This window comes from Microcaecilia unicolor, chromosome 5 (genome assembly GCF_901765095.1).
Source record: "Microcaecilia unicolor chromosome 5, aMicUni1.1, whole genome shotgun sequence".
NCBI classification, from domain to species: domain Eukaryota; kingdom Metazoa; phylum Chordata; class Amphibia; order Gymnophiona; family Siphonopidae; genus Microcaecilia; species Microcaecilia unicolor.
The window spans coordinates 237,936,078-237,961,599 of NC_044035.1; the positions used below are offsets into that span (position 1 = coordinate 237,936,078).

The 25,522-nt window shown below is 48.9% G+C and overlaps 1 protein-coding gene across 2 annotated transcripts in view; it reads left to right on the plus strand.

Annotated features, from left to right (window-relative positions):
• The window catches only part of ATP6V1A (ATPase H+ transporting V1 subunit A), a 233,077-nt gene that overhangs the window by 176,972 nt on the left and 30,583 nt on the right, over nucleotides 1-25,522 (plus strand). For both annotated transcript variants that reach the window (XM_030203914.1, XM_030203915.1), the window contains exons 12-14: nucleotides 501-564; nucleotides 15,311-15,514; nucleotides 19,854-19,948. In XM_030203914.1, coding sequence (XP_030059774.1) covers nucleotides 501-564; nucleotides 15,311-15,514; nucleotides 19,854-19,948 — 363 coding nt within the window. The remainder of the gene's footprint in view (nucleotides 1-500; nucleotides 565-15,310; nucleotides 15,515-19,853; nucleotides 19,949-25,522) is intronic.

Here is a 25,522-nt window from a genome sequence, read left to right on the forward strand (position 1 = left end):
AGGTACTTGGCGGCGGTAGGGGAGGGGGGTTGGTGGCTGGGGGAGGCGGGCTAAACAGTGCCCCCCCACCTCGGGCTCTGGACCCCCCTCCCGCCGAGGTCTGGCTATGCCCCTGGTTTAACTGTATATGTGAATTTTCAGTAGCACCACTTAAATGGAGATAGCTTTTTGGAAAATCCACATAAAATTAAATAGATAACTTTTTGGTGATGGTCAGATTAAAAATTGACCTTAAAAAGATTATTTGGGATTTTTAAATTATTTATGAAGCTTGCAAAAATATACAGCTATAAACACCACAGTGGAAATAAAGCTCAATCATACACCATACGCAATGTAAAGATTATAAAGAAACTTAACAATTAAAAAAATCGCTGTGCACCTGAGCTCATTAGACCTCAAAATAGAAGGTTAAAAAAAAACAAACAACTGCAGTATTTGAAAATTGACCGATTGGTTTTTAAAAGTTTTGATTGCTGAATGATGCTTGTCTTTCTCAGGGTGTCTCCCCCTGGTGGTGATTTCTCTGACCCTGTGACATCAGCCACCCTTGGTATTGTTCAGGTATGGTTTATTCTGACATATTCTTTTCATCAATAAGAGGGTAATTTTATAATGGACTTGACCGTTTAGAACACAATTATAAGAGCAATTATGTAACAAGTTGCTTATATTTATGCCCCAACTGTGTGCCTAAATATACAGAATACTGACATTTAGGTGCCGTAGAGGGGCATAATCGAATGGGGTGCCCAAGTTTTCATGAGGGCGTCCTCACAGGACGGCCCCATAAAGGGGCGGGGCAACCTTATTATTGAAACAAGATGGGTATTCATCTTTCGTTTCGATAATACGGTTGGGGACGCACAAATCATGAAATTTAGGTCGACCTTAGAGATGGTCGTCCTTAGGTTGTTTTTGAGATGGGCATCCCCAGTTTTCGGCGATAATGGAAACCGAGGACACCAAATAGCTGAGAGGCCAAGTGCAGATATATAGATGGGGACAAGATGCATGGTACAGAGTCAGTTGAAGTAAATAGATGGGTGGCTAAACTCAAGGCAAGTTTTTTGTACAGTTAAACAAGATATAAGGAACTGATCTAAGTTACAGTGTGTGTAGCAAGCTTTCTCCGAGGACAAGCAGGCTGCTTGTTCTCACTGATGGGTTGATGTCCTTCTCCGAGGACAAGCAGGCTGCTTGTTCTCACGACTGGGTTGACGTCCACGGCAGCCCCCACCAACCGGAACAAAACTTTGCGGGCGGTTCCGCACGCAGGGCACGCCCACCGCGCATGCGCGGCCGTCTTCCCGCCCGTGCGCAACCGTTCCCGCTCAGTCTTTTCTTTTCCGCGCTGGAGAGGGCCGTGTTCGTCTCTCTCTCTGTCAGCCCCGGAAACCGGACCGCGCCTTAGACGCGAGTTTTTCTTCGTTTGTTTTTTCTTTGTTCTGTTTTTCTTTTTAAAAAAAAAAAAAAAAGAGAGAGAAAAAACTTTGTTTTACTCCCCTCATACTTTTAGCGGGGGGCGCCTCATTGCGGCCTTGTGGCCGCGCGGTCGATTTCTTTTTTGGGTGTGCTTTTTACCGCCACCATCGACGACTTTGACTTCGCCGACACGATTTTTCCGTCGATGTCCTCGAAGGTCCCGAGTGGATTTAAGAAGTGTGGTCGGTGCGGCTGGCATATCTCGCAGACCAACACTCATGCTTGGTGCCTCCAGTGCCTCGGGCCGGAGCACGATACCAAGACGTGCACCTTGTGTCTCGGTTTACGGAAACGGACACAGGTGGCGAGGCAAGTTCTTCGGGACCATCTTTTTGGAACTTGCGCCGGCCCCTCGACTTCGACGGCATCGGTGTCGACGGCCGGATCTTCGGTACCGATGTCCACGAATTCGGCACCAACGGCACCGACCCCAGGAGCACAGGTTCCGTTGGCCGCCGGTCTTCCGGAGATGGCAGGGGTGAGCGGCTGCGCGGGCAATCGGCCCCGGTCACTTCCTCTACCCAGGGCCATTGGGACCGAACCCTGTCGGACCCAATACCTCGAGGCCGAGGGGGATCTTCCTCCTCCTCTTCGGTACCGCTGAGCGCCGATGACGGGCACCGGAAGAAAGCTAAAGAGCACCGTCATCGGTCGCCCACGGCGCATGTGGCTACCGGCTCCAGAGATGACTCGACGCCGAGGAAGCGGCAGCGCCGGGAGGAGCGTTCCCCCTTGGTGGTAGAGGTATCGCTAAGTCAGGGCACGAGCACTTCGGTGCCGTCTCCTGGAACCGAGCAGATTCTGGCACCGGCACCTCCACCGGCCCCCTCGCCTTTCCCGACAGTGGGCCTTGACGAGTGCCAACGAGCCATCCTTCCGGGGATCCTGGAAAGGCTGATGCGCCAGACTGTGCCGGCGCCGGGGGTGCTTGCGCCCCTGGCGTCGTTGATGGAGGCGCCGGCGTGCTCTAGCCCGGTGCCGAGGCCTTCGACGCCGACACCGCTTGCGGCGCCGGTCTCGACCGCCACGCAAGTGGAGTCCCCGTCGACATCGATGGAGGGAGCTTCATCCCCGCCGGCGCGGGAGTCCACCGCTCGACGACGCCACCGAGGACTCAGTGCCCCTCGAAGTCGAGCCGGGCCCGGTTGAGGTCTGAGCTACGGGAGCTCATGTCCGACACCGAGGAAGAGGCCTCGTGGGGGAAGGAGGAGGACCCCAGATATTTCTCCTCAGAGGAGTCTGTGGGCCTTCCCTCCGACCCCACTCCTTCACCGGAGAGGAAGCTCTCGCCACCTGAGAGCCTCTCCTTTGCCTCCTTCGTCAGGGATATGTCTATCTGCATTCCCTTTCCCGTGGTCTCTGTGGATGAGCCGAGGGCCGAGATGCTCGAGGTCCTCGACTATCCATCACCACCTAGAGAGTCCTCCACGGTACCATTGCACAATGTCCTCAAAGAGACACTGCTTCGGAACTGGTTGAGACCTTTATCTAATCCCACCATCCCCAAGAAAGCGGAGTCCCAATACAGGATCCACTCAGACCCAGAGTTAATGCGGCCTCAATTGCCTCATGACTCGGCAGTCGTGGACTCTGCTCTCAAGAGGGCACGGAGTTCGAGGGATACCGCTTTGGCGCTCCCGGGGCGGGAGTCTCGCACTCTGGACTCGTTTGGGAGGAAGGCCTACCAATCTTCAATGCTCGTGACCCGCATCCAATCCTACCAGCTCTACACGAGCATACACATGCGGAATAATGTGAAGCAACTGGAGGACCTGGCCGACAAGCTCCCCCCGGAGCAGTCCAGGCCTTTTCAGGAGGTGGTCAGGCAGCTGAAGGTGTGCAGAAAGTTCCTGTCCAGGGGTATTTATGACACCTGTGATGTGGCATCTCGAGCTGCGGCCCAAGGTATAGTGATGCGCAGACTCTCATGGCTGTGTGCCTCTGACCTGGACAACCGCACCCAGCAGCGGCTGGCTGATGTCCCTTGCCGGGGGGATAATATTTTCAGCGAGAAGGTCGAGCAGTTGGTGGACCAACTACATCAGCGGGAAACCGCCCTCAAGCTCTCCCACCGGGCGCCTTCAGCATCCACCTCTGCAGGTGGACGTTTTTCCCGGGCCCGGCAGGCTGCGCCCTAAGCCTACAACAAGCGTAGGTACACCCAGCCGGCCCGAAGGCCTCATCAGGCACAGGGACAGTCCCAGCGCACTCGTTCCCGTCAACAGCGTGCGCCTAAGCAGCCCCCTGCGCCTCCACAGCAAAAACCGGGGACGGGTTTTTGACTGGATCCATGGGAACATAGCCGCCATCAAAGTGTCCATACCGGACGATCTGCCAGTCGGGGGGAGGTTGAAAGTTTTTCACCAAAGGTGGCCTCTAATAACCTCCGACCAGTGGGTTCTCCAAATAGTGCGGTGCGGATACGCCCTGAATTTGGCCTCCACTCCACCAAATTGTCCTCCGGGAGCCCAATCCTTCAGCTCCCATCACAAGCAGGTACTTGCAGAGGAACTCTCCGCCCTTCTCAGCGCCAATGCGGTCGAGCCCGTGCCACCCGGGCAGGAAGGGCAGGGATTCTATTCCAGGTACTTCCTTGTGGAAAAGAAAACAGGGGGGATGCGCCCCATCCTAGACCTGAGAGGCCTGAACAAATACCTGGTCAAAGAGAAGTTCAGGATGCTTTCCTTGGGCACCCTTCTACCAATGATTCAGAAAGACGATTGGCTATGTTCCCTGGATTTAAAGGACGCATACACTCACATCCTGATACTGCCAGCTCACAGACAGTATCTCAGATTCCGTTTGGGAACACGGCACTTTCAGTACTGTGTGCTGCCATTTGGGCTCGCCTCTGCGCATCGAGTGTTCACAAAGTGCCTCGTGGTGGTGGCGGCGTACTTGCGCAAGCTGGGAGTGCACGTGTTCCCGTACCTCGACGATTGGCTGGTCAAGAACACCTCAGAGGCAGGAGCCCTTCGGTCCATGCAGTGCACTATCCACCTTCTGGAGCTGCTGGGGTTTGTGCTAAATTACCCGAAGTCCCATCTCCAGCCGGTCCAATCTCTGGAATTCATAGGAGCGCTGCTGAATTCTCAGACGGCTCAGGCCTTTCTTCCCGAAGCAAGGGCGCAGAACCTTCTGTCCCTTGCTTCCCAGACCAGAGCGTCTCAGCAGGTCACGGCTCGGCACATGTTGAGACTCCTGGGTCACATGGCCTCCACAGTTCATGTGACTCCCATGGCTCGCCTTCACATGAGACCTGCTCAATGGACCCTAGCTTCCCAGTGGTGTCAAGCCACCGGGAATCTAGAAGATGTCGTCCGCCTCTCCATCAGTTGCCGCAATTCACTGCACTGGAGGACCATTCGGACCAATTTGACCCTGGGACATCCATTCCAAATTCCGCAGCCCACGAAAGTGCTGACGACGGATGCATCTCGCCTGGGGTGGGGAGCTCATGTCGATGGGCTTCACACCCAGGGACTATGGTCACTCCAGGAACAGGATCTTCAGATCAACCTCCTGGAGCTCCGAGCGGTCTGGAACGCACTGAAGGCCTTCAGAGATCAGCTGTCCTGTCAAATTATCCAAATTCGGACAGACAATCAGGTTGCAATGTATTACATCAACAAGCAGGGGGGCACCAGATCTCGCCCCCTGTGTCAGGAAGCCGTCGGAATGTGGCGTTGGGCCTGCCAGTTCGGCATGCTTCTTCAAGCCACATACCTGGCAGGCGTAAACAACAGTCTGGCCGACAGACTGAGCAGAGTCATGCAACCGCACGAGTGGTCGCTCCATTCCAGAGTGGTACGCAAGATCTTCCGAGAGTGGGGCACCCCCTCGGTGGACCTTTTCGCCTCTCAGACCAACCACAAGCTGCCTCTGTTCTGTTCCAGACTACAGGCACACGGCAGACTAGCGTTGGATGCCTTTCTCCTCCATTGGGGGACCGGCCTCCTGTATGCTTATCCTCCCATTCCTTTGGTGGGGAAGACCTTACTGAAGCTCAAGCAAGACCACGGTACCATGATTCTGATAGCGCCTTTTTGGCCCCGTCAGATCTGGTTCCCTCTACTTCTGGAGTTGTCCTCCGAAGAACCGTGGAGATTGGAGTGTTTTCCGACTCTCATTTCGCAGAACGACGGAGCGCTTCTGCACCTCAACCTTCAGTCTCTGGCTCTCACGGCCTGGATGTTGAGGGCGTAGACTTTGCTTCGTTGGGTCTGTCGGAGGGTGTCTCCCGCGTCTTGCTTGCCTCTAGGAAGGATTCCACTAAAAAGAGTTACTTTTTCAAGTGGAGGAGGTTTGTCGTTTGGTGTGAGAGCAAGGCCCTAGAACCTCGTTCTTGTCCTACACAGAACCTGCTTGAATACCTTCTGCACTTATCAGAGTCTGGCCTCAAGACCAACTCAGTAAGGAATCACCTTAGTGCGATTAGTGCTTACCATCATCGTGTAGAGGGTAAAGCCATCTCTGGAGAGCCTTTAGTCGTCCGATTTATGAGAGGCTTGCTCTTGTCAAAGCCCCCTGTCAAGCCTCCTGCAGTGTCATGGGATCTCAACGTAGTCCTCACCCAGCTGATGAAACCTCCTTTTGAGCCACTGAATTCATGCCATCTGAAGTACTTGACCTGGAAGGTCATTTTCTTGGTGGCAGTTACTTCAGCTCGTAGAGTCAGTGAGCTTCAAGCCCTGGTAGCTCATGCTCCTTATACAAAATTTCATCATAATAGGGTAGTACTCCGCACTCACCCCAAGTTTCTGCCAAAGGTGGTGTCGGAGTTCCATCTTAACCAGTCAATTGTCTTGCCAACATTCTTTCCCAGACCGCATACCCGCCCTGCTGAACGTCAGTTGCACATATTGGACTGCAAGCGAGCTTTGGCCTTCTATCTGGAGCGGACACAGCCCCACAGACAGTCCGCCCAATTGTTTATTTCCTTCGGCCCCAATAGGAAAGGGGTCGCTGTCGGGAAACGCACCATCTCCAATTGGCTAGCAGATTGCATTTCCTTCACTTACGCCCAGGCTGGGCTGACTCTTGAGGGTCATGTCACGGCTCATAATGTCAGAGCCATGGCAGCGTCGGTGGCCCACTTGAAGTCATCCACTATTGAAGAGATTTGCAAAGCTGCGACGTGGTCATCTGTCCACACATTCACATCTCATTACTGCCTGCAGCAGGACACCCGGCGCAACAGTCGGTTCGGGCAGTCGGTGCTGCAGAATCTGTTTGGGGTTTAAATCCAACTCCACCCTCCAGGACCCAAATTTATTCTGGTCAGGCTGCACTCTCAGTTAGTTGTTCTTCGTAGGTTAATTTCTGTTATGCCCTCGCCGTTGCGAGGTTCAATTGACCTGGGTTCTTGTTTTGAGTGAGCCTGAGAGCTAGGGATACCCCAGTCGTGAGAACAAGCAGCCTGCTTGTCCTCGGAGAAAGCGAATGATACATACCTGTAGCAGGTGTTCTCCGAGGACAGCAGGCTGATTGTTCTCACCTACCCTCCCTCCTCCCCTTGGAGTTGCATTTTACTCATTAATTTGCTTGTCATTCAACTGAGCGGGAACGGTCGCGCACAGGCGGGAAGACGGCCGCGCATGCGCGGTGGGCGTGCCCTGCGTGCGGGACCGCCCGCAAAGTTTTGTTCCGGTTGGTGGGGGCTGCCGTGGACGTCAACCCAGTCGTGAGAACAATCAGCCTGCTGTCCTCGGAGAACACCTGCTACAGGTATGTATCATTCGCTGTCGGCAGCCCCAGGAACAGAATTCTACCTAGCAACAAAGCTTGCTAGCCCTCGCATGCACATGCACGCACCGCGCATGTGTGACTGTCTTCCCGCCCGCAGTGTGAGCGTGCCCCTCAGTCTCTTTTTTTTCTGCGGCTCATTACGGCTGTTTTTGGCTGTTTTGTGCCCCAGAGAGAGCCCTCGCAGCGTTTTGCCGCTTTTTCAGCTTTTTTCTGTGCGAGTTCGTTTGTGTTTTTTCGTTTCTTTAAAAAAAAAAAAGTTTAAAAGTTTCCTTTATTTCTTAGTTTATCCCCGTAAGTTTCTTCTCGTTGTCGCGAGTGGCCATTTTGGCCGGCCGTACGGGTTTTTCCTTTTTTTGTGCCCTTCTTTTGCCACCATCGCGGTTTTTGACTTTGCTGCTGCAATTGTTCCGTCCATGACCTCGAAGATCGCCAGCGGCTTCAAGAAGTGCACGCGGTGCAGCTGGGCCATCTCAGTCACTGATCCACACGCTTCGTGTCTTCAGTGTCTTGGGGCTGGTCATCTCTTAAAAAAGCGGACACAAGCATCGAGATTGGCTCAGTGGGAGCGCCTGTTCCAAGCCGTGCCCGGTCCTTCGGCGTTGACGTCGGTAGCGGTACCGAGATCGTCGGAGACGGTATCGATGTCAGCACCAGAGGGTGCATCGACGTCCAGAGTGCAGGTGATGGCTGTCCAGAGACCATCTCATGCTGGCAGAAGTGAGCCATCGAGTGGGTCTCCACCTGCCTCGAGGACTCCTGCGGTACAGGCCCACCGGGACCGACCTCTTCCGGCCCCGAGGAAGCGTGTGGATTCCACGTCTTCCTCATCGGTACCGGGAGGTACCGGTGGCATGCTTCGAGCGAAGGCAAAGAAGCATCGTCATCACTTACCTTCCCGCCACGGTACCGAGAGCTCCGGGACGCCGAAGAATTCGGCACCCGTGAAGTGTCAACGCTCGGAGGATCGCTCACCCTCCATTCAGGAGATGTCGATGTGTGCTTCTCAGGACAGCCCGGTACCGCCTCTGCACCCCAGGCAGATTCTGACTTCGTCGCGTGTACCGGCCCCACAGCCTTGCTCGACAGACACTCTAGACGAGCGCCTCCGAGCCACCCTTCCAGGGTTTCTGGAGGGGCTGCTGCGACCATCTGTTCCGGTGCCAGAGATGTTTGCGCCGTCGGTACCGTCCAGAGATGCGGCGGTTGGCTCCCTGCCTGTGGTGCGGACTGTGACGCCGGTACCGCTTGCAGCATCGGCTTCGGCTGCCACCCAAGTGGACTCCCCATTGACGTCGCTGGAGGAAGCTTCGTCGCCAGCGGCACGGGAGTCCTCGGCATCGCCATCGTGAACATGGTTTCTCAGCGTTGAGACGGGCCCGGCTTCGGACTGAAGTCAGAGAACCCGTGTCCGATACCGAAGGGGAGGCATTGTGGGAGGCAGAGGAAGACCCAAGATATTTCTCAGACGAGGAGTTTTGTGGTGTCCCTTCTGATCCCACTCCTTCGCCAGAGAGAAAGCATTCTTCTCCAGAGAGTTTGTCTTTCTCTTCCTGGGAAATGTCTACGGCCATTCCCTTCCCTGTGGTTAATGAGGATGAGCCCAGGGCCGAGATGTTTGAGGTCCTGGACTATCCTTCGCCACCTAAGGAATCGTCCACTGTTCCTCTGCATAATGTCCTGAAACAGACATTGCTGACGAACTGGGCGAAACCATTAACTAGCCCCTCCATCCTCAAAAAGATTGAGTCCCAGTATCAGATCCACGGGGACCCAGAGTTGATGAAGACCCAGTTGCCTCATGACTCTGGCGTTGTGGACTCCGCTCTCAAGAGGGCCAAGAGTTCTCGGGATTACGCCTCGGCGCCCCTGGGGTGGGAGTCTAGAACTCTGGACTCTTTTGGGAGGAAGGCCTACCATTCTGCTGTGCTCGTGTCCAAGATTCAGTCGTACCAGCTCTACACAAGCATCCACTTGCGGAACAATGTGCGGCAGCTGGCGGACTTGGTCGATAAGCTCCCGTCGGAGCAGGCCATGCCTTTTCAGGAGGTGGTCAGGCAGCTGAAGGTGTGTCACAAATTCCTGTCCAGGGGTGCTTACGACACTTTTGATGTTGCGTCCAGGGCCGCTGATCAAGGTATAGTGATGCGCAGACTCTCATGGCTGCGTGCCTCTGACCTGGAGAATAGAGTCCAGCAGTGGATAGCGGATGCTCCTTGCCGGGGGGATAATATTTTTGGTGAAAAGGTCGAACAGGTGGTACAGCAGCTCCACCAGCGGGACACCGCCTTCGACAAATTCTCCCACCGGACGCCTTCAGCATCTACCTCATCAGGTAGACGTTTTTATAGGGGAAGGAGGAATGCTCCCTATGCTTCTAATAGGCATAGGTACAATCCACCTTCCCGACAGCCTGCTCAGGCTAAGCCCCAGCGCACTCGTTCACATCAACAGCGTGCGCCTCAACAGGCCCCTGCAGCTCCCCAGCAAAAGCAAGGGGCGGGCTTTTGACTGAGCATAGCCGATATAACACTTTCTGTGCCGGATGATCTACCAGTCGGGGGGAGGCTAAAGTTTTTTCACCAAAGGTGGCCTCTTGTAACCTCCGACAGGTGGGTTCTTCAAATAGTCTGGCTAGGATACTCCCTCAATTTGATCTCCAAACCTCCAAATTGCCTACCGGAAGCTCAGTCCTTCAGCTTCCAGCACAGGCAGGTACTTGCAGAGGAATTCTCTGCCCTTCTCAGCACCAATGCGGTCGAGCCCATGCCACCGGGGCAGGAAGGGCTGGGATTCTATTCCAGGTACTTTCTTGTGCAAAAGAAAACAGGGGGGATGCGTCCCATCCTAGACCTAAGGGCCCTGAACAAATATCTGGTCCGAGAAAAGTTCAGGATTCTTTCCCTGGGCACCCTTCTTCCCATGATTCAGAAAAACGATTGGCTATGCTCTCTGGACTTTAAGGACGCTTATACTCACATCCCGATATTGCCAGCTCACAGGCAGTATCTTCGATTCCATCTGGGAACACGGCATTTTCAGTATTGTGTGCTACCCTTTGGTCTCGCCTCTGCGCCCAGAGTGTTTACAAAATGCCTGGCTGTTGTAGCGGCTGCGCTGCACAGATTGGGATTGCATGTTTTCCCTTACCTCGACGATTGGCTGGTGAAGAACACCTCGGCGGCAGGAACTCTACAGTCCATGCAGATGACTATTCGATTCCTAGAGCTACTAGGGTTTGTGATAAATTATCCAAAGTCCCACCTTCTTCCAGTTCAAAGACTAGAATTCATAGGAGCTCTGCTGGACTCCCAGACAGCTCATGCCTACCTCTCCGAGGCGAGATCAGACATTCTTCTGTCTCTTGTCTCCTGGGTCCGAGCGTCTCAGCAGATCACAGCTCACAGCTCACGTGACTTCCATGGCCCGCCTTCACATGAGATTGGCTCAATGGACCCTAGCTTCCCAGTGGTGTCAAGCTACAGGGGATCTAGAGGATGTAATCCAGCTGTCCACAGGATTTCTCAAATCCCTACCTTGGTGGACAATTTGACCCAATTTGACCTTGGGACGTCCCTTTTGAATTCGTCAGCCTCAAAAAGTGTTGACTACAGATGCGTCTCTCTTGGGGTGGGGGGCCCTTGTTGATGGGTTTCATACTCAAGGATGTTGGTCCCTCCAGGAAACGGGATTTCAAATCAATCTTCTGGAGTTGAGAGCGGTCTGGAACGCGCTAAAGGCTTTCCAGGATCGGCTGTCCAATCAAATTATTCAAATTCAGACAATCAGGTTGCCATGTACTACATCAACAAGCAGGAGGGCACCGGATCTCGCACCCTCTGTCAGGAAGCCATCAGGATGTGGTTTTGGGCTCGCTGGCACAGCATGTTTCTACAGCCCATGTACCTGGCAGGCATAAACAACAGTCTGGCCGATAGATTGAGTAGGATAATGCAACCTCACGACTGGTTCCTCAACTCAAGGGTGGTTCGCCAGATCTTCCAAGTGTGGGGCACCTCCTTGGTCGATCTCTTTGCTACTCAGACCAATCACAAGGTCCCTCAGTTCTGCTACAGACGTCAGGCCCACGACAGGCTAGCGTCAGATGCCTTTCTCCTTTATTGGGGGAAGGGCCTACTCAATGCGTATCCTCCCACACCCCTGGTGGGGAAGACTTTGCTGAAACTCAAGCAGGATCGCAGAACCATGATTCTGATTGCTCCTTTTTGGCCACGTCAGATCTGGTTCCCTCTGCTTCTGGAGTTGTCCTCCGAAGCACCGTGGAGATTGGAGTGTTTTCCGACCCTCATTACTCAGAACGAGGGGGCACTTCTGCATCCCAACCTCCAGTCCCTGGCTCTCATGCCCTGGATGTTGAGAGCTTAGACTTTGCCTCCTTGGGTCTTTCTGAGGGTGTCTCCTGAGTCTTGCTTGCTTACAGAAAAGATTCCACGAAGAGGTGTTATTCTTTCAGATGGAAGAGGTTTGCTGTCTGGTGTCACAGCAAGGCCCTAGATCCTCGTTCTTGTCCTACACAGACCCTGCTTGAATACCTTCTGCACTTGTCCGAGTCTGGTCTTAAGACCAACTCCATAAGGGTTCACCTTAGTGCAATCAGTGCTTATCATTACCGTGTAGAGGGTAAGCCTATCTCTGGACAGCCTTTAGTTGTTCGATTCATGAGAAGTTTGCTTTTGTCAATACCCCCTATCAAACCTCCTACGGTGTCATGGGATCTCAATGTTGTTCTCACCCAGCTGATGAAACCTCCTTTTGAGCCACTGATTCCTGTCATCTGAAGTACTTGACCTGGAAGGTCATTTTCTTGGTGTCTGTTACTTCAGCTCGTAGGGTCAGTGAGCTCCAAGCCTTGGTAGCTCACGCTCCATATACTAAATTTCATCATAACAGAGTAGTCCTTCTCACCCTAAGTTCCTGCCAAAGGTGGTGTTGGAGTTCCATCTGAACTAGTCAATTGTCTTGCCAACATTTTTTCCCCGTCCTCATACCCGCCCTGCTGAACGTTAGTTGCGCACGTTGGACTGCAAGCGAGCATTGGCCTTCTATGTGGAGCAGACAGGCCCATTCAGACAGTCTGCCCAGGTGTTTGTTTTTTTCGATCCCAACAGAAGGGGAGTGGCTGTCGGGAAACGCACCATTTCCAATTGCAGATTGCATTTCCTTCACGTACACCCAAGCTGGGCTGACTCTTGAGGGTCATGTCACGGCTCACAGTGTTAGAGCCATGGCAGCGTCGGTGGCCCACTTGAAGTCAGCCTCTATTGAAGAGATTTGCAAGGCTGCGACGTGGTCATCAGTCCACACATTCACATCTCATTACTGCCTTCAGCAGGATACCCGACGTGACAGTCGGTTTGGGCAGTCGGTGCTGCAGAATCTGTTTGGGACTTAGGATCCAACTCCACCCTCCTAGGCCCATTTTTGTTCTGTTCCAGGCTGCACTCTCAGTTAGTTGTTCTGTTTTTAGGTCAATCTCAGTTATGTCCTCGCCATTGCGAGGCCCAATTGACCACTGTTGTTGTTTTGAGTGAGCCTGGGGGCTAGGGATACCCCATCAGTGAGAACAAGCAGTCTGCTTGTCCTCGGAGAAAGCGAAGTTACTTACCTGTAGCAGGTATTCTTCGAGGACAGCAGGCTGATTGTTCTCACCAACCCGCCCACCTCCGCTTTGGAGTTGTGTCTTCCCTTGTCTTTGCTTTCTACTTGACTGAGGGGCACGCTCGCGCTGCGGGCGGGAAGACAGTCGTGCATGCGCGGTGCGCGCATGTGCGCACGAGGGCTAGCAAGCATTGTTGCTAGGTAGAATTCCGTTCCTGGGGCTGCTGACGGACGTCAACCCATCAGTGAGAACAATCAGCCTGCTGTCCTCGGAGAATACCTGCTACAGGTAAGTAACTTCGCTATTCCAGGTTTAGAATGAGTGTAAAGTCAGTCACTCTATGTATTAAAGGCTTGGAAGAAGAGCTCGGCTTTCACCTACTTGCTGAGGATATAGTGCCCACCCATCTCTTCCTCTTCTCAGGACCCCTTGCCGGTAAGGATCCATAAGTCATCTAAAGGTTTCCTTTTGCATCAGGCAATGGATGATATTGTTACTGCTGAATGGGAAATTCCTGACGTGAATTTTAGGGTTAAGCGATTTGACTTTATCTGGTGGAATCTCACCCTGCAGATCAGTTTAAGCTACCTCTGGTTGATGCAGTGATTTGAGCTGTGACAATGAACACTACTATAGCAGTGGAAGGTGATGCTGCACTGAAGGACCCTCAGGACCATAGAATGGAATATTTGTTGAAGCAAGCCTTCAAAGTCTCTGGTCTAGGGTTTCAGACGGTAGTGTGGCAGTTATATAGCTCGTGCTTTTTCAGGTGAGCTAGGCAGCTGGATCAGATTTTGGAACACACCTTGCCTAAGGATCTTCTGCTTCCAACCTTTTTGGATTTGGTCACGTCCTATTTGCCAAACTTAATTAGAGCCTCGGCCAATATTATCGCGCATCTGGTTGCAATTCACCGTTGTCTGTTGCTCTGGAATTGGTCAGTGGATGTTGCATGTAAGGCTAGACTTAGTAAGTTGCCTTTGAAAGGAAGTTTATTGTTTGGTGAAGATTTGATAGAAGTTGATATAGACTGTTTCAGATTCCAAGGTGTGTGGGTTACTGGAAGATCAGCCTGATTTCTGTAGCTAGGGTTCTCTGGCGGAGGACATTTTATAGAAGCTAGAAGACATAGACAGGGCAGAGTATGTTCTTGTCTTCATTGCGTAAATCAAATTCAGCTACAGACAGTGTTATCGCGCTGTCCTCGGAGCATATAGAAAAAAATTTCCCAATATAGATTAAGATCTTTACAGAATGAGTGCTCATCAACAAAGAAACTCCACAATCATATTGTCTCCTGAGCCTGTTCAATAATATATACACTTTAACATCCAAGGGAGATAAAAGCATGATGTTATTGTTGATTTCTACTGTAGTGCTACATATATGCTGCAGTGCAATGTCTGAAGTTTTCACTTGACATAAATGTTCATCAATACTGCAAACTGTGCTGTGAACTCTTAAATTAGTTGCAGTGCAAGCCAGCTAAAACTGAAGTTGTATTTGTTTTTGAATCCCAGTTGGCCTGCATGTGTTCTTGTGGCTTGTTAGCTAGACTGTTCCACAGACTCACTGCTGTCCGTCCTGAATATAGGAGCAGATTCTTTTTTTATTTAGGAATTTTTAAAATTTATAATGCAGTAAGATTATTTGATTATAGAAATCGGGGCATAATTAAAAGGAAACAGTAACAAAGAACAAGCTTAACAACAGCAAACCAAAACAGGGACAGATTCTGATTAAGTGAAGTTAAAAACTGGTGCTGTTTAACTTGGTCCAGGTGTTCAGTTCAGCTATCCATATAGGTAGCAGCAATGAATATCCAAATAGTGCAGTCACCATGTGCTTATCAATCTTTCTGTGATCATGATCCCATTCACAGAGCCACAAAAACTGCACAAGTCCCTCTGGAGGCATGGGCCAATGATGTCTTGATGGAGGTCCCTACCCAGGTCACGACCCCAAATATGGGTTTCGTAACCCCTTTGGGGGTCACAACCCATATTTTCCAGTATCCACGATGAATTGTAAGCCACATTGAGCCTGCAAAAAGGTGGGATAATGTGGGATACAAGTGTAATAATAATAATAATTTTGGGAAGCCCTGATATAAGTTATCTGGATAGCAACTAAATATCATTGCTATCTAAATAATTTGAAAGCCTGCACTTACTCTGCCATCCCTCTGCCCTTTTACTTAACAGACAGCATCAAGCAATTGAGACAGAATTTTGACCCAATACTATCTGTATACATTCTGAAAATGTATAGACGAGCTTATTATACATTTACCAGCCACTGGTAAATGTATAACTGGCTTGGAATGTTTGACCGACAGTAGTGATTGAACTTCTTGCCTCCTGTCCACAAGTATGCATTTATATTTCAAGGTATGCTATGTGAGTTTCTTACTAGTAGAAGAGCTGAATACCTTGCTAACATGTGACCTATGTATTCCAGGTGTTTTGGGGTCTGGATAAAAAGCTGGCTCAACGCAAGCATTTCCCCTCGGTTAACTGGCTGATTAGCTACAGCAAATATACACGTGCCCTGGATGAATACTATGACAAGCACTTCCCTGAGTTTGTCCCGTTGCGGACCAAAGCCAAGGAGATCCTGCAGGAGGAGGAAGACTTAGCTGAGATTGTGCAGCTTGTGGGAAAGGTGGATTTTTATATAAATTTCTCTATTGTTGAATTTATTGTATATTTATTGTAAAAGACATGCTGCACAGGACATCCTATATAATAATTCTCACCTCCAACGTTCTAATGTGCCTGGTACCGTGGCTCCCTTGGAGGTGGTCTGCTAGGCAGTTTAGAATGCATTGACGTCAGTGATGTCACTGACAGCTGATTCCAAGGCAAGGGGAGGAGTACCTACTCCTCCCCCTGCCTGGGAAACAGCTGTCAGTGCCCCCCCTCCTGCGCAACACCAAAGCCTCTGCCCTGCAAAACCCCCTGCCTACCAATCAGCTCTCAGTGCCCCCCCTCGGCGCAACACCCAAGCCCCTCCGCTCCGGCGCAGCACCCAAGCCCCTACCCCCCCCCCCCCTCAACGCATCACCCGACCCTCATCATCAAAGCCCCTACCCCCCCCCCCTCGGGCACATCAACTCCCTCGCCACCCGCAACCGCCTATACTAACGCTGTCCGGCCGCTGCTGCTTCTCCTGTGGAGCAGCAACGGCCGGTACAAAAAGAAAAAAGCCAAAAAAAGATTTTTAACCTGAAACGCGGCTCCGTAGACCATCTGGCATTGGCTGTCGTCACTGCAGCCACTCCTCCTCTCCCCTCCATGTCACTGCCCCTGCAGGAAGACCCTGGAGGAGCGCAGCGACGTCAGAGGGGAGAGGAGGAGTGGCTGCAGAGATGACAGCCAATGCCAGATGGCTGTCTACGGAGCCGTGTTTCAGGTTTAAAATCTTTTTTTGGCTTTTTTCTTTTTGTACCGGTCGCTGCTGCTCAACAGGAGACACAGCAGCGGCCGGACAGCGTTAGTATTGGCGGCTGCGGGTGGCGAGGGGGTTGATGTGCCCGAAGGGGGGGGTAGGGGCTTGGGTGATGCCCTGGGGGGGGGGTAGGGGTTTGGGTGATGCGCCGAGGGGGGGAGGGGAGGGTCGCTGGACATGGGTGGCAGCAGGGGGAAAGGAGGGTTGCTGGACATGGATGGCTGCGGGGGGGGGGGGGGGACAGGGAAGAGGGAGGTGGGGAGGGGGTCCTGAGACCAGATGGGTGGCTGCAGGGGAGGACAGGGGAGACAGAAGGGACGCAGCAGGGGGGGCAGGGGGAGAGGAGGGTCGCTGGACATGGGTGGCTACAGGGGGGGTAAGGGGAAAGGAGAGGAGGGTCGTTGGACATGGGTGGCTGCAGGGGGGCAGGGGAGAGGAGGGTCGCTGGACATGGGTAGCTGCAGGGGGAGAGGAGGGTTGCTGGACATGGGTGGCTGCAGGGGGGGCAGGGGGAGAGGAGAGTCACTGGACATGGGTAGCTGCAGGGGGAGCAGGGGAGAGAGGAGGGCCGCTGCACATGCGTGGCTGCAGGGGCAGAGGACGGTTGGTGGGGAGGGGGTCCTGAGACCAGATGGGTGGCTGCAGGGGGGGCAGGGGAGACAGGAAGGACGCTGCGGGGGGGGGGGGGGATTACCTTGCTAGCGCCCGTTTCATTGCCTACCGAAACGGGCCTTTTATACTAGTTATATATAAAAACCATGGTCCCTGTGTTCTAAGCATTTTTCTTAACACAAAATGGGAAAATATGTTTAGTATTGGGCCCTACATATATACAGTTGGAGAGGGGGAGCAGGATAGAAACTTGGGATTTACTTAGCTGTGGATATTGAAAACCAGTAGATTTTATCTGCACATAGAACTTGAGTAGAACTGCTAGGTGGATGCAAACCCGGTGCAAAAATCAAGACCAAATACAGTGGAATGCTACCTTTTAGTCTGACCAGACCTTTTTTTTAAACTTAAATATTTATCTTCCAATATACATTACACAGTTTTGCATATTACAATAGTCAACATTCATATCTATGAACATCTCACACTGCTTATACATATAATTGTATTCTTTTGTTAAGTAAATAAACACCCATCACAATCCTCTTCCCTTCCCTCTAAACTCCTTACTCCCATATTATCCTATACCGGCCACCTTATGCGTGTCTTCTAAATTTCATTAATGTCTGAAAGGATAACCAAATCTTTCAAAGCACATGCATCCATTGTTGCTTATATACTGCTGTTTCACTCACATTTTGAATGATCATCAATTTCCACCCTGTAGCTGGCATGTGTGGCAGATAGGACTCTTTCCATATTAATGCTACCTCCATTCTAGCCATTGTGTCCCCCATACTAATTAATTTATCCTCATGATCCTCAGTCCCCACTGGCTATATGTTAAGTTGAAAGATATTAGGATTCTCTCTGATTTTAACCTTTACTTATTTCTTGCAATAACTCTCTATGATTTGTAGGTAGCTCCCATTCTCACCATATCCTTGCCAACAGTGTTCTGAGCTCTGTTTTGTCATCTTGTTCAGTCTAAGAAGTTTGAGATGCATTCTTTTTTTTTTTAATTAACCTTTATTAAACATTTTCAACATAAATAGAAATCAAAAATGTAGTAAATGCACCATAGGTTCTTCAGCATATTCACACTTAACAGATATGGAATCTAACACCACCTACCCAACCTCTCTGCCCCCTCCTACCCCAAATGATGCAACTTCCAAAGTTGGAAACAACGCCACTGTCTGTCCTGTTGTCCCAGTTTAAAATGGTGTAGGGCAGAAATTCTGTACACGTCATACTATTGGTCCATCTTCTGCACCATTAGAGCCCTGTGTGGGGGATGACAGTGCTTCCAATATACAGCCAGCACAATCCTCACTGCCATCACCCACAAACAAAAAAGTAAATCTTCCGACTCCTCCAGAACTAGAATCTTGCAATTCAATAAGGCTACATCCATCTCTGGGAGGATCTCTTTACAGAATATATGAGAAAACATTCTGCCTGCCACACCCCTGCCAGTATAAATCGGAAGCCAACCCATGCATTTTCTTCAAAGAGACAGGAGTGTAGTACCAATGCAGTAGAACCTTTTATAGCCATTTTCCACTATAAGGGATGAGACACCTAAACCCTTAGTTCGCTGCCAGACTTCCTCCCACTCTAGCTGGCTCAGTACTCTCCCCAAATCCGTCTCCCAAACTTCCATACTCTGGAGCTTCTGGGTCCCCTGTTTATTCAAACATTTATAAATTTGCGAAATTGCCCCTCACTGGACCACTGAACCCAAATGCTTTTCAAAAGCACTCATCCCCTGCTTCAGGTCAAGGATCATATGGGGTTTACTCATATAATGCCTCACCTGCAAATAAGAAAAATATCTCTAGGCTCCAGGCCATAATGTTGCCTCATCTCCTTAAAAAACCTCACTCTCCCTCCTTGTGTATCATCCCAAAACTGGACCACACATACTAGCCTACTACTACTACTTAACATTTCTAAAGCGCTACTAGGGTTACACAGCGCTGTACAGTTTAACAAAGAAGGACGGTCCCTGCTCAAAGGAGCTTACAATCTAATGGAGCCTGCCCTCCTCCCACCTATAGATCCCTTCCCAGGCAGAACTCCATATTCCGTCAGAGAGGCATGTACCAGGAATAATGTTTACTCTCCAACAACTTGTCTCTCACCCCCCTCTACACACACAGTGTAAAGTCGTGTAAGGCCTGTCTCCTCCCTTCCCCATTTGGCTGCCTCATGGCTGCCAGGGAAGATGTATTAAACCTGTGTCCTCAACTCCCTCCTGCTCCAGCTTGACCCACTCCTTCACTTCCTGTGTCTGCAAGGCCAAAATAACCCTCAGCTGCACCACCTGAAAGTACTTGTGCAAATCTGGGACCTCCAAACCCCCCTCATAACATCCAAAACTTAAACCGCTCGAGTGACATGCATGCGCCAATCTGCCCAGATAAAGCGAGAGAGTTGTTGTTGCAATCGCTCCAGAACACCAGTAGGAACCGCAATACTGGTTCAATCTACCGCTTCAATCTACCCTACCCAGGACAAGCTCAACCCTAGACCAAAAAAAACCCAAGCTGTTTTTAACCTGCTATTTTCCACTTGCCTTTTTTAAATGTAAACACTGACTCTATCTGTTTTAGGATAACCTTTCTCTCCCCATCACTGACTCCCAGCTTTTCGTTTGTATGTTTTGGGGCCATTTTGTATATTGTTTTTAATTTAAATTATATACAGTTTAAAACAAAATTGGGAGTCAGAATGTAGCCAGCCTTATAACTGAAAGTATTTGCAGACAAGTATAATCTAAGAGTGAAAACGGTTCTTAAATTTGAATTATGTATTTTTAATTATTTTATTGCTGTATGTTTTATTACTTTGTGTGTTTTCTTGTAAACCGCTATGATTCAATTGGTATAAAAATGTGCAAAAAAAATAATCATTAATTAATTAATTTGCTTCCTAGGCATCATTGGCAGAAACAGACAAAATTACACTGGAAGTAGCAAAATTGATTAAAGATGATTTCCTGCAGCAAAATGGATATACACCTTATGACAGGTGAGGGTAACTGGTTCTTCACATTCATATGTTTTGCTGTATGTTGTCCTGGGTAAGGACACAATGAAAACTTATGAAATATGAAAGGGATAGGGTTTAAATTTTACATGGCAACAGGCCTTGGCATTACTTCTTCGTTATTTACTCCTCTCCCTTCTGGCTCTCATGAGGTATCGTGACTTGACACAAATGGTATTAGCCAATAAGAAGAATATTTTCTTTTCTTTTTTACTCTTTTTTTTAAATCTATTTATAAATTTAAAACATTAAGTCAAGGATTTACATTTGTAGAGAAAAGTGTTATAACAATCAAAAAAATATATATATACAGTGGTGGAAATAAGTATTTGATCCCTTGCTGATTTTGTAAGTTTGCCCACTGACAAAGACATGAGCAGCCCATAATTGAAGGGTAGGTTATTGGTAACAGTGAGAGATAGCACATCACAAATTAAATCCGGAAAATCACATTGTGGAAAGTATATGAATTTATTTGCATTCTGCAGAGGGAAATAAGTATTTAATCCCTCTGGCAAACAAGACCTAATACTTGGTGGCAAAACCCTTGTTGGCAAGCACAGCGGTCAGACGTCTTCTGTAGTTGATGATGAGGTTTGCACACATGTCAGGAGGAATTTTGGTCCACTCCTCTTTGCAGATCATCTCTAAATCATTAAGAGTTCTGGGCTGTCGCTTGGCAACTCGCAGCTTCAGCTCCCTCCATAAGTTTTCAATGGGATTAAGGTCTGGTGACTGGCTAGGCCACTCCATGACCCTAATGTGCTTCTTCCTGAGCCACTCCTTTGTTGCCTTGGCTGTATGTTTGGGTCATTGTCGTGCTGGAAGACCCAGCCACGACCCATTTTTAAGGCCCTGGCGGAGGGAAGGAGGTTGTCACTCAGAATTGTACGGTACATGGCCCCATCCATTCTCCCATTGATGCGGTGAAGTAGTCCTGTGCCCTTAGCAGAGAAACACCCCCAAAACATAACATTTCCACCTCCATGCTTGACAGTGGGGACGGTGTTCTTTGGGTCATAGGCAGCATTTCTCTTCCTCCAAACACGGCGAGTTGAGTTCATGCCAAAGAGCTCAATTTTTGTCTCATCTGACCACAGCACCTTCTCCCAATCACTCTCGGCATCATCCAGGTGTTCACTGGCAAACTTCAGACGGGCCGTCACATGTGCCTTCCGGAGCAGGGGGACCTTGCGGGCACTGCAGGATTGCAATCCGTTATGTCGTAATGTGTTACCAATGGTTTTCGTGGTGACAGTGGTCCCAGCTGCCTTGAGATCATTGACAAGTTCCCCCCTTGTAGTTGTAGGCTGATTTCTAACCTTCCTCATGATCAAGGATACCCCACGAGGTGAGATTTTGCGTGGAGCCCCAGATCTTTGTCGATTGACAGTCATTTTGTACTTCTTCCATTTTCTTACTATGGCACCAACAGTTGTCTCCTTCTCGCCCAGCGTCTTACTGATGGTTTTGTAGCCCATTCCAGCCTTGTGCAGGTGTATGATCTTGTCCCTGACATCCTTAGACAGCTCCTTGCTCTTGGCCATTTTGTAGAGGTTAGAGTCTGACTGATTCACTGAGTCTGTGGACAGGTGTCTTTCATACAGGTGACCATTGCCGACAGCTGTCTGTCATGCAGGTAACGAGTTCATTTGGAGCATCTACCTGGTCTGTAGGGGCCAGATCTCTTACTGGTTGGTGGGGGATCAAATACTTATTTCCCTCTGCAGAATGCAAATAAATTCATATACTTTCCACAATGTGATTTTCCGGATTTAATTTGTGATGTGCTATCTCTCACTGTTACCAATAACCTACCCTTCAATTATGGGCTGCTCATGTCTTTGTCAGTGGGCAAACTTACAAAATCAGCAAGGGATCAAATACTTATTTCCACCACTGTATATAAGATATTAAATAATAATATACACAACTAAACACTCAAGTCCACATTATTGGAATCCAAGATTAATGCAAAAAGAGGAATATAAAGCAAAACTTTAAGGCAAATTTGTACCTAAGAAGGGACTGGTAATTATTTAGTGATTCTAGTTAACCTCCTAAAGATCTTTTAGACGCAACAAAAGATGATAAATGAGAAGATTCCATAAACATGTATTTAAGTTCATTATATCTTATTATGCATTTACAGGGGAATCTTAAAAAGAATGTACCCTCTATTTGTAAAACAGCAGGTTTCAAAATCAGAAATTGTTTCCGCTTTCGCTGAGTTTCCCTCAAAACATCAGGAAATAGAAGGATTTTTAAACCCCAAAATAATTTCTCTCTATTCTTAAAGAACATGCGGAATAACCACTACTTGTCAGGTAATAAAGCCATGGTAGCCACCAATGTAGCCGCCATGGCTAATTCAGATTCCGAAGTGTCCAGCAAAGCAGAGACATTAATAGGATTTTGTTGTTGTTGTTGATCTGGTATTTTCCTCAGCACATAGTATACTTGAGTAAAAGGAGGCAAATTCACTTCAGGTATTCCTAATATTTCTTGCAAATAGCGTTTTAACATTTCCAATGGTTTCACCATTGTGACCCTTGGAAAATTTATAAATCGAAGATTATGGCTTCTCATGTAATTTTCAAAGATTTCAGATTTGTACCTTAGATTAGAAATATCTTTAACCATTAAAGTTTGTATATTTTCTATATTCATTAAATTCTTTTCAACCTTTTCAAATCATTCAGTCAAAGATTTAATTTCAATATCTTTTTTATCCATTCTCTGTTCAACCAAGGAAATTCTCTGAGAGACGTTATTGGTTTGCAAAAGAAAAGTTTGTCTTAATTGGGAAACTAAGTCCCACAATGAATCTAAAGTTATCTCTGCCGGTTTTGCAAACAATTCTGGGGGAATTATCACCGTTGATTCAGGAACCTTCTTCTGTTCTGTGCCTTGTACACCTGTTTCCAAACTTGCAGAGTCGCTCTCTCCAGAGGGTATCAACAGCCCCTCAACATCCCTCTCATTACAATGTGATAGAGACCCACTGGAATCTGGGCCTGAACCGCTCCCTGGTGGCAGCCCCGTCGATCCCTAGAGGAGAGAGCTAGTTCTCTGCTGTTGCGGGGGTGGAGCTCTACTGTCGGGGCTCAGCATTGTTTCTAGCCTGAGGGACACCGAATGTTCCTCCATCGTGCCGGCGTCGATTATGGGACCACTCCAGACCGCCTGTCTAGGCCCATGAGTTCTCAAAAAACGATCCATCGGACCAACAGATAATGGGGCTGGCAGCGGGGGGGAGGGGGGGGGGGCTTGGGCTGTTGCCCTGCCTCGTCTTTTAGGCATAATGAATAGCAGGAGAAAGAGGACTGCAGCTACTCTTAGATGTGTGCGGCCATCTTGGATCAGCTGTACTCTTTTTAATTATTTCAAGAAGATATTTTCAATGAGTTTTCTAAGCTAATGAAAACGAAAGAGATGTTTATATATGACCTTCGTTCTCATTGCCTGTCACCAACTGAGCAGAAGGTTCTTTATAGAGTTGCCATTTGTGTTGCTTTTAGGCCATCCAGGAGATATCACACTGAGAATAATGGTACTTGGTTCCTTCTCCAACAGAAGTGGTGAACTTTATACTCCTCATGACACCACAAATTAAAATTAGCTACTTGTTAACTTACTGTACTATCACCATTTATTTCATGATACCAAAGTTTTTTTATAAGGGACTTGACTATGTGGAACCCAGGAGTAAACTTTCATACTTGCACAGACACATATAGGATAATTTTTATAACAGGTCACCTAGGAAGATACCTATTTGTTGCCTATTTTATAAAGATACATAGGTTCTCCTTGTTTTTATAAAATTCCTCCAGAAAAGCTGCAGAAATTGCAGCTAAAATAGAGCCACAGACATTTACACCTGCTCAGAAGCATATATATGGGATAATACCTTTATAAAATTACTCCCTAGTGCCTACATTTATATGATAATGTATAGTCATTCCTGGGGACAGAATTGGTACATGTACATATTCTATAAACTACATACATATACTTCCTTATCTGCTCCAGACCGTTCCTAATGAGCAGTATTTGCCCTACCAGCAGATGGGGAGACTGAGAACTACTAGTGGCACCACTTTATTAAGTCCTGTGCAGTCCTGAGATAGGAGATTTAAGGACAGGAGGCGGCATGAACTTATCTGGCCCATTATCTGGGCTGAAGCCAGTGGGCGGGGCTTGCTGCCATATTGGTTTGTCCAAAACAATAGCAAATGCTATTGAAAACAATAGCAAACTTATGAGGCTTATATTGTTTTATTAAAGCACCTAGGTTTTGCATTCTCTCTGTTAGGAGGGGATCAGGGGAGGCGGATGTAAGGGGAGTTTGGGGGTTTGGAGAGTTTTCAACGGGATCTGTGAAGGGGGGAGGGTTATATTCAAAATGTTTTTGACATGTCTTCGTATAAATTTTCTTATACTCCTTTCTTTTCTATTTGTTGGGGAAGCAACAAGAGTGCCCCCTCTCGCCTCTTTTATTTGCACTTTATATGGAACCCTTAGCAATTTGGATCTGGTTGCATCTAGATAATAGGGGTGTACAGGTGGGGGAGGTTGACCGTCGTATTGCTCTTTTTGCCAATGATATACGTCCATGACCTGCAGGTGTTTAGGGAATATGAGAATATAGCGGGATTGAAGATTAATATCGATGAGTGAATTATTGGATACCTAGACGTCCCGTGAGGAGGAGGATCGTTTACGTGAAGCTTTTCCTTTTCGCCGTGCAGCGCATAAGTTTCGCTGTCTGGATGTTCAGGTGCTGCGCGACCTCCAACGGTTATATGCCCTAAATTATGATAAGATTTGAATTTGCATTCGTCAGAATTTAAGCTGGTGGAAAGGATTATGGCTTTCTTGGTGGGGTCGCATTGCAGTGGTAAAGATGAATATTTTGCCAAGATTGCTGTTTTTATTCCAGTCTCTTCTGATACCTGTTTCTCTAAAGCTTTTTCATCAGATGCAAGCTGTTTTAATCCATTTTATTTGGGATAGAAAACATCCGCGGTTGTCTGAACAGGTTTTATGGGGAGCCCTGGCTCAGGGAGGTAGGACAATCCCTAATTTGGATTGGTACTATATGGCAGTACAGTTGCATTTGGCATTGGATAGGGAAGTGGGAAAGGGCAAATCGGCTGTGCAGTTGGAGTAATCATATTTTCCAGGCTGTCAGTTGTGCTTCTTTTTGTGGACACCATGGGAGCCGGGCTGGTACTGACGTACTGAACCTTTTTGTACGTCATCTGTTTGAGATTTGGGAGGAGGCCTGTAAACGATGGGGTCAGATGCATAGAGTTCCCTCTTTGGTTGTAATGAGGTGGGTGCCCAATTTTTGAGCAGGTTGCAAGGGTGGGGCTTTTGCTTGGTGGGAAAAACAGGGTTTGGTTAGTTTTCATGATGTATTGGTGGGAGATAAATATGCATTGCCGCTGGGGGATTTTTTAACCTTATATGCAACTATACAATTACATTGGTGAGCGGGGCTGGCTGCGGCAGGACCCTCGCGGGACAGAATATTTGGAGAATTTATGG